Source organism: Morone saxatilis, unplaced genomic scaffold, assembly GCF_004916995.1.
Source record: "Morone saxatilis isolate NCDOM2014 unplaced genomic scaffold, NCSU_SB_2.0 Contig5, whole genome shotgun sequence".
Taxonomy (NCBI): domain Eukaryota; kingdom Metazoa; phylum Chordata; class Actinopteri; family Moronidae; genus Morone; species Morone saxatilis.
The window spans coordinates 21,124,999-21,135,166 of NW_023340095.1; the positions used below are offsets into that span (position 1 = coordinate 21,124,999).

At 38.9% G+C, this 10,168-nt stretch overlaps 1 protein-coding gene across 1 annotated transcript in view; it reads left to right on the forward strand.

The window, feature by feature from the left end:
• Positions 1-10,168, forward strand: part of cacnb4a (calcium channel, voltage-dependent, beta 4a subunit) — a 36,491-nt gene that overhangs the window by 769 nt on the left and 25,554 nt on the right. The window contains exon 2 of the mRNA XM_035677319.1: positions 1,869-1,952. Within this exon, the coding sequence (XP_035533212.1) occupies positions 1,869-1,952 (84 nt within the window). The remainder of the gene's footprint in view (positions 1-1,868; positions 1,953-10,168) is intronic.

Consider the following 10,168-nt stretch of genomic DNA (forward strand, 5'->3'; position numbering starts at 1 on the left):
ATATATATTTTTTATTTTATTTTTTTTTTAATGATAACTTAATAGGTCAAAGTACCACAGCAATTTCTGCTTTTGGGTAATCCAGCAAATCCTGAGAGACCAAGCAAAAAACAAAAAACATACACACATTAGTGATAGACCGATTAATCGACCAATTAATTGGGCTGATTCTGGCATTTTGAGATAATCGGCATTAGCCGATGTCTGTGCTCATGAAGCCGATAAACAAAACATGTCTTCAGATACATCTTCCGCTGGCCTTGTTACAGTGTCTGCTGTGGAACCATGTTAGCAGTTTCGAGCCCTGTGCTATAACTCTCGTGCATCCTGCTGTAAACATACGACTGAATTTCCTGTGGAATAGAATTACATATGACTTTTCTTTGTTTTGATATCGACATTATATATCGGCCATCAGCAAGACTGCTTGCTAAATAGCAGAAATCCAGTAAAGCCAAACATCTAACATGCCAATGGCTTAATATAAAAATATTTCCAAACAGCTTTTGAGTACCCAGAGTGACACCTTTTAATGTCTTGTTTCGTTTGACCAAACTGTATTTTGGAGGAAGGAAAACAGCAAATCTTCACATTTGCCAGCAAATGTCAGTCATGAAGATAGATGCCTTTCTTTTGATTGAGTTATTGATTATTGACTAATCGTCTAAACTCTACAATCAGTCCTTAAAAAGTACTTAGCCAATCCAACATGGGAAATTCCAGTTTTACAGCAGCAACATTAATCATAAAATCATACATAAATCCTGAAATGAATGAGCTAGGTAAGAAACAAAATACAACAAAAAAATACATAACTAATAATCAGTAAAATGAAATAAAACATGTGAACAGAGACTGAATGAAAACTCGGACTCTGTTATTCTAATATATATTGAATATACACAGTATAATGATATATTATAATAGTAATATACTGTAGTGGTATTGTAAGACGCTTGGTTGTGCTCTGCTGCGTATATATTATAATTTAATTTAGTCATCAGTACAGTGAAAGCTGATGATTGTATGTAAAGCTGAAACAACTAGTTAATAATCAATTATTTGTTAGACAGAAAATTGATTGGCAACTGAATTTTGATTAATTGTTTAAGTCATTTTTAAGCACAAATGCTGAATATTAGTCTCAGCTCCATGGCAACTGAGCAAATTTAGGACCCTGTGATACAGCCAAAAGCTCCAGGAAAACTAAGGACCGGTATGTGGAACTTGCATTAAGACTGTTGAGATTGTTGGTCGGGCAAAACAAGCAATTTGAAGAGGCTTTTTTTTTACACTTTTATAGAAAATAATCAACAGCTGAATCCAAAATGAAAGCAATTGTTAAATCGACTGCAATAGGTAATTGCAGTCCAAGTAAGCAGCAGTCTGTTTTTTGGATCTGGAAGTTGGAAGCATCCACTTACCCCAGTATCTCTCCCGCTACAGTGTTAGAAAAGCTGATAAGTCACCCTTCCTCTTGCATTTCAGGTGTTACCTCATTGGCTCCTCAAGCACTGAAACAAATTGGGTGCATATGAAAATGGGTCACACAAAGTGCACGCAGCTTAGCAGTGTCCATACAAAAGAAAAGCTTTATGGATTTTGGTATGGGATTCTAATAAAGCAATAAAAGACTAACTTCATATAATCAGGTCATCATGGAGGACAAGAAGCAGCTGGAAAGCCAGAGCCCTGTCAACCCCGGGGGCTGAGATACTGGTTTTAATGGGGTTGCTGGAGGGGAGGTGCCCTTCAGTTAGTGTGGACGAGAGTAAGGGATAAATATAGCAAATATACAACAATAATACACCAATGGATAAAACGAAAAAGAGGCTGTTACTTATACGCATGTGTTATGTCCTCACCAGGCGAACAGAGGGACCTATTCCAGACGCAGCCGGCTGAAGAGGTCCGATGGCAGCACCACCTCCACCAGCTTCATCCTCAGACAGGTAGGATCAGCACGGCTCATTAACCTACCTTCAATTTAGCTGTTTGTTTAACATAGTCAATGCTGAGATCCACGAAATCAATGAAAAAACCTGTCTAAAAATCAGATTTTGAAAATAGGCTACCCTCTTAGTTGGTCTGTAACTGGCAAAATGTTATCTGTTACCACGTTAACTTTGTGGATGCATTACTTTTTAACCTAACACATCAGCTAGCATTAGAATATTATTACGCTAACAATAGCAGGCTAAAATGCTAAATGTTACAGGCTAATTAAATGTCAGCATGTTAATCCAACTGTTTAAACGTGTATGGTAACTTTAACTTAAAGCAGCAACGACAAATTTCCATTTTGTGTTGATTCTGGGGACCCCTGTGGACAAAAGCGGTAGTGTTTCTACTGCCTTGTTTCATTGATTTCAAGGGGAACATTACAGAATCTGACATGGTTGCAGGTGTTAAGAATAACATAGAAATAGCTAATCTTCCCCTATTAAATTGATGCTGTTTAATAACCAGTTAAAAACGCCTTGTAGTACATTTAACTGTAATGTTAGACCTCAGAGCATGGCTAAGCCCACCAGTACCAGAAATTTGATCACAAAGGTAGCAATATTTGCCTATTGCCATAAATCCATAACATTAACAAACATGTTTGATAAAGATTGCTTAAATGTGGTTATTTAAGAGAGTATATGTGGAAAACAAGCTGCACATTTTACAGTTGTAAAACTGGTCTTAGCTCTTTGATGGAAGAACTAATGGAGATAGCATTTAGTCTACTCGGTACGTATTGGCTGACATATAACATCATCGTATCTGTGTTTAGCTAAAATCAGCTGATAATATCGGCGTTGCAAATAATATTGGTCATGCTATAAGTACAGCTGAGGCTGACAAAGTCCAGTTTATATTGATGAATGTATGATAATATAGAGCTGAGCCTGATAAGTTGCATCTGTGTCCTAAACTCAGGCTTGGGGAGTAATGGATTACATGTAACTGAGGTCTTGTAACTGAGAGTACGAAAAAAGGATAACTGTAACCCATTACAGTTACAGAACAAAAGATGGAATCAGATTACAAAAATAAAATAGGGATTATTTAGCAGAATTCTTTTTTTATATATGCTGAGCAGAGGACACATTTTTTATGATAAAAATCTTTCCATTTCCATTTTTTTCTCAAAGGCTACATTGTGCTGTTGTCTTACTGAATACACTTACATCAGTACTTCTTATTGACATTTTTTTTATCTTGTCTTTATTTGCATATTTGGTGTTGAGGTAATCCTAAAGTAATGGAAAGTAGTCAAATTACATTACTTTAATATTATGATACTTGGATTAGGTTACTGATTACATTTTTAAAGTAACCCTCCCAGCCCTGCCTAAAATGGCTGATCTTTAGCAGATTCAGCAGGTCTTTTGAACCTGTTTCCCATTCTTATCTTGCGTTTGTATTAGTGGCCTCTAGTTTGAGCTGTCCTCACCACCAGAGGACCCTGTTCACTGTAAACTGTGACACAGCAGCAACACAACTTTTTCAATCTGCGTGATAGCACTTGAGTTACAGTATAATAAGAGACTATTTTTCTGTGAATTCCTCAAAAGGTTTCTGATGCGTGACACCAATCACCAACCAACCAATCCCTGACAGTGAATGGTGAACGCATTTGGGGATTTGTTGTTTGAAGAAAGTCTTGTTGAAATTCCTCTCTATCTTTTTGAGAGACTTGAGAAAGCGAGTGGTCTGGCACCAGTGTACCGCTGTGGTCTGACCGCAATTCTTCAAACTGTTCATTCCAAAATGTTTATTTTCACTCATAAAAGTTTGATCTTAATGTCGTGCGAAAGTTGAACAAAAAGACTAGGCATCAGACGATATGTTGACAATCTGTAGCATTTTGCCTCTGATGTAGTTTAGGGAATTAATGACCTCCATTTGTATGAGCCTGTGAATTCAAACTGCTCAGCTGCTTATGAGGCGTCTACCAGTCATGTATAATTCATAAGGACGGGGTTAAGCAGGGCTGTTTGAATGCAGTCGCTGCCGCTTCCTTTATATGTGCCACTGTAAAACAAATTCAAATGAGTTTCCTGTATTAAGTAGCCTCCTGTAATTCATAATACAGAAGGGAGTTACCCTGGACTTGGACATCCTGCTAACAAGTTACCAAGGGAACTGAGGCTGCAGAGGCCATTCAGCAACACAAGGATAGTTTGTCATTGGCTACCTTTGTCCCAAACCCACTCTCTTTATTTCACATTTTCTTTTCTCCATACCTGACCTCAAACCCCTCCATCTTCCACCATGTGTCTCTCCGAGGAGATGCAGTAACGTCAACTCAAATTGGGTCAGAGGCTTTTTTCTTGCCTGGACATGCTAACAAAAGCACATGACAACTTGTCGAATCTAATAGCCAGATGTGATTTATGATAGTGTCATGTTTTCACATCTGTGGCTGCCGCATTTTCCATTACATGTAGGTCAGTTTGTGCATGGGAGAATTTCTTGTGTGTGTGTGAGAATAGATTTAGGCCGTGCAAGACACACATATGATTGTGAAGTGTTATTCTTTGTTTGATACGAAACCTCAGCTAAACCTGTTTAGCATAGACATTGTGACTACAGATGATGATCCGTCCTCATGGATAGTACAGTCCACCAGTGAATGCACTGCACGTTCAACCTGTTGATGTCCGACCTTCATTATTGAATGCCCACTGCAAGAAAGTAATTATGTGGCTTCACAGGAAGGGGGAAAATCAAGACATCGTGGACAGAGAGAACAAAACAAACAACACAATTTAAAGAAGGAAACAAAGAAAAAAGAAGAAACAAAAAAAAAAAAAAAATAGGACAGAAGGACGGAGAAATGTACACATAAAATCACTTGCTCACGCTCACGCTCACAGATTTCTTTAACACCCCCGCTGTGATTCGTGTCATCACTGGCATGATCGTCATCAGGTGAGAAGAGGAGCAGTGGGCTCTCTTTGATTCCCTCGTGTATCCATAGTAACAACTGCCCTTCAACAACAGGGGTCAAGCGCAGAAGGTTGATTAGCAGGAAACTGCACCTCCTCCTTCTTTTCAGCAGAAAGTAGTTTTTATTTTACAGTAAATGCTCAAAGCTGAGGGGAATGTAGCCTTTAAAGTTATATCAGATTGAGATATCAGCATTTTCCTGTTCTCCAGAACATTTCAGTATCTCACTCCTTCATTTTAGACTTAAACCATTTGCAGTAAGTTCCGTTAGCTTTTGGACAGGATCTGAATTCTTTGTCCTTGTCCCAGTTCTGTGCTTTGAAGTCTTGCTTTTATGACATATATGGCAAAAGCCTGGACAGAATGGTTATTCGTGTTCTTTTGTTTATTTAACCCCTGAACTGACTTTGAGAGCAAAATGCGAAAAATCTAAAATTCCAAGGGTGTGTTACAGATGCTGAAAACTTGCTTTCTCTGTAACATTAAATATTCCTGATTAAATGAAGATAAATAAAAGCTGTAATTTGGAGAAAAAACATTCAAAGTTATTTGTCTGAAACTCAAAACCTCAGCGTGTGCTTCATCAGGACTGTGTGGGTGGGGTTTGATCAGATTTGATTGAATGTGCTGGCAACATAAGCAAACAACCCCACAACTGTCATCAGATTGTGATTCAAATATTGCTGATCTCACTTCTCCCACTCCAAACCAGTGACAAAAGCACAGACAAAAATACTAACACTGAAAATCTCTGTCTCATGTGGTAGAAAATAGTGTCTTCATGTCCACCACTCCGAGAAGAAGCTGATTGAAAAAATATGTTTTCAGGGGCTTTAAGTGGAGTTTTCCAGAGGGTGAACTCACTGCAGATTGACTCAAAGAATTAGGGTTAAGGGAGGATGAGTGTGCCAAAATGTCAGGACCGGAGTCTGTGGGATGACCTCATACAGATTAGTCCATTTAAGGGAAATGGAAGTCAAAAAGAGAAAACTATTAAAAAGAGAGGCATTTTCAAAATGAAAATTACTTTAAGTGATTGTTATACAATGTCAGTGTGTTCCCTGTATTAGGTTGATTTTGTAAGAAAAGGACAGAATGTACTCAAAGATGATATTGTTGATCAGTATGAGTCACCGCACGGTATGCTGATATTACTAGATCTGGTACGGAGAGGTGCTGGTAGAAAGCTGAATCTCCCAGATGGTGTGCGGACTGCCGAACATCTACATGGACCGCTCGCACGCACAGATGTTTCTCTGCGTGGCTGGTGAGCGGATGTTTCCGGGCCAACCTCTGAGCTCCATGATAAGAGGATGTCAAACCTCGGCAGATGTTTGCTCTCAGGAATATAATCCAGAGTGGCAGCACTAAAGTAGCACACAGGACCTTTGCTCTTCCACATTCTTTGATATGTGTGTTGGTTGAAGCTAATATACAGTACTTGCTTGTGCTGCTCATTGTTCCGATGTCCCTTTATTACAAAACCCTAGTAGTCCAGAAAATGTCCCATTGGACCGAAAGCCCATTTGTCTGAAAGCTTGTTATCTTGAAAACAAAAGCCCACTGCACCGAAGGCCTCCTCTTCCAAAAATACAAACTCTCCCTGGAGGTTTTTGCCCTTAATATATCAGTGTAAATTGACGTGTCAATGTCAGGTGATCTTTGTCAGGTGACCTTCGTCGTCCTCGTCAGGTCATCTTTGTTGTCATGTTTTGGTGACCACGCTTGGTTTATTGAAGGAACTAAAGGAGGTTTATTGAAATCTATTGGAATTCTACATTCAACAACGTAACTTGTGTTTCCCCCATTGTGTTGTGTTGTCGTCTGACTTTAGAATACCTGTCCTATGTGAGGCTCAAACCTTCATATTATGAAACCAATGCGCTACCTAAAAACAGCGTTATTTGATTGAGGCGAGTCATTTCAGTTGCAACTGTGGAGTAGTTTGATTTTTGGGATTGTCTGCCCAGAGGCAAAACTGAGCAATAACCATTCAACAATCTTAACACAATGTCCATTGGTCATCATGGCAAAATGTTGTCCTAGAAGCATCTACTGTATGGGTAACACACGATAGCGTCACAACCGTTCAATATGCAGTCACAAATCTCTTAGGTGTGTATTTGAGATCAAAGTGAAGGCAGAGGTTCCCAAAATCGCAAATGACTTTTTCAATGTGCAAAGTTAGGGACTTGGTAGCTGAATTACATTGTATTCTGTATGGTCGCAGTCATACCCCTTTCTGTCGCTCTGTCTCTGTCTCCCATTTCCATTCCCCCTCCTCACTACCTCACTAAAATTAAGGGAAAAAAAGACAAGCACATGATTAAACTAGTTCAGTTCATTACAACAATTGCAAGGATTTCAGAAGTTACCAACATTTATTTTGAGACATACTGAGGCCCTTTGTTTTCACGGCCAGGGGAATATATAAAAAAATCGCAATTTTTAAAGGTAGGAAATGCATCCAACGTGTTTTGTTAGAACTACAAAATACTGTACAAACAGCATGTTTTTGTGAGAAACCATCTTTGTTTTAAATGCAAATTGCAAATCGAATGTTCCACTGTAATGAATTCAGCTTTGGCTGGTTTAATGGTTTTGTCAGCTGAGGCATTTTAGTCGTGGCATAAATGCAGCTGTGAAGCACTGACCTCATCATTGCCTCTTTTAAACATAGACTGAATAGAAGTCTTTGCCCATATTCACATCCTGGGTCACCAAGTTTAATTCCTTTCTGTCTGAAATGCAGAATATGAATGTAAAGCCTACAGATTAGAATAAAGTCTCATTTTGGGATGGAAAAGCTTATGATGTCGAAGCTTTCGCTCAGAAATTAAATTTAATTTATGAATCACAGTACATTAAAAAGACTTCTCTTTAACCTAATCTTTCAGCTTGCAGCCTGCAAAGTGATAAGGAAGGGGCTTCTTCGCACCGGTAATCTCTCTTATGTAGGTCACTTGGCTCAACTCAGCAGCCTTTCATTTGTGAATTACTTGATGGGGCCTGACTGCTCTCATAGCTCCACACTGGCACCACCCACTAGTCTGCCAGTACCTCTTGAGTAAATCTGTAACCCCTGGAGACCACCTAACAAGATTACCCATTAATAGCACACTTCTGGAGAAAACAATTTTAGTTCCCCCTCTGCTCAGCTGTGTTGGCTACCGCTGCTCCCCAATTACTTCCTCACCTGTGTATGCTCAATGAACCAGTCTTAAAACTGGGATTCAACAGCAAAAAGTTACACGTTACAACTCACTCATGCACACAGACATGGGCTCCATCCCCTTGTGGCTTGACCTCACCTTAACCATAACTGCTACATGCCTAACCCTAATTCAAATCCAAGTATTAAAGATTATATATGAATTTCACTGCCAGTAGGTGTCGCACTAGAGCACAGCATGTCCGACCAAAACGAATGGGCGCCACCAGACTATAATAGATGATTTTTTTTGCAGATGATCATAAAACACACTTAAAACAGGACAAAGACAGAATTAAACTGTTTGTTAGTCTTTCCGCAGTCTTTCCAACAATCACCACTGCTGGTTTGGTTGAACCTCTAATTCATATGTTCGATGTGTAAATATTTGCGCCACTGGCTGCAACATAAATAATCCTTTGTGACAAATGTGCCTGTTAAAGTATGTCCACTGACAGGCTCAGATTGTTGTTTTAAGTGTCTGATAACAGTATGGAAAGGATGTCTACAGAGATAGACCTTTTGTTTAAAGAGAAACAAGTGTAATGTTGCTATTGCTTGCCACCAGGCTCCCTAAACAAAAACTTTATTTAAGGTCAGTTTTCCTTGCATATCATTATAACATCATAACTTCATTCCACGTGGACGGAAACAAAACTGTTATTTAACCTTTAATCCTTCTCATGATTCCAACCCTAAACCTAAAACCAAGTCTTAATCATAAAGTCAATGTTTCAAGTTGTGGACACATTTCTCTATCCTTTATCCAGTTCTCTCTCAAAACAAAACCTTATGTGCTAATATGCAGCCTTGTGGCACACTAGTCAGCTGGAACATTAAATTAACCGTTTCAGTGCGTATTCTTAAAGGCTTCTCCTTGATCTATGTAGCGTTCTTGAATAGGCCAGAAAGCTGCTGAGGACTCAGTGGCATCCAGCTCTGTGATGTATAAACTCTGTTCTACCACTAGAATATCTGATAGATGATATAGCCACCTGGAATGTTTGGAGTCTTGCTTGTTCAGAGAAAGAAAATAGAAAACTGGCAGGTTTGACGAAGATGCATCATCTGATAGCAGCAGGTGCATCTGCTGTAACACGGTGTGTCAGGAGAGGGCGCTGTTGTTCTACTTTGTCAAACAAGCAGCTGAGCCTCAGACAACAAAAATATTGCCATTTCACTTGAACTGTATAATAAAACAATATAAATGTGCAATAAATTAAGTTTATTTATTACCCTTACCCTTTTTTAACATGTTTTCCCCTCACACGAGTTGCTTACCATATGTTTTTGAAACAGGATATAAGCATGCAGGGAAATATTAGATATTAGTACTAAAATTAGATTTACATCTAGACCGCTTTTACAGTACTCTGGTTTGATTAGAATATTCTGTTTTTGTTCTGTATGTTTCTCTTCACATTTTAGTTGCAAATGTTTTTAAGTGATGCTGCGATACAAATTCTACACTCGGGGTTCACTTAATTAGTGAGCTTACAACTGTATCCCACTGCCTTCTTCTGCTAATAATGTACAGCAAATCTCTTGGCCAGGATTCATAAAAAGAAAAACTGCGGAGATATGTCTTATTAGGATAGTAAAAAAGCTATGATTTTAACAGTAACTTCACTCATAAAAGGTGTCAAACCTCATTTAAACTCTATTTCTCTCATTTCCTATATGTATATGTATGTATATATCAATTTTCCAACCAACATTTATAGATTGATTTTATGGCCCTGGTGCGTTCATGAAGCTGTAAAGACATGAACACTTGTTGTAAGAGAGCATCAGGTCTGCCTCCTGCTTAAAGTATTATCACTCAGCTCTTCACTGTTGCTGTGATTCTGTGTGTGTAAATTAAAGCTCAGTCCTTCCAAATGAGTGGTTAGGTGGCTAAGAGATGACCTTAAACACACACATCCATGCACAGAATGCACACAGTTTGCTGGTTAACGCTGCTCTCGGGCTGCTGAACCCCCCCACCCATCCACCCCCCACCCTCACCGCCACCAC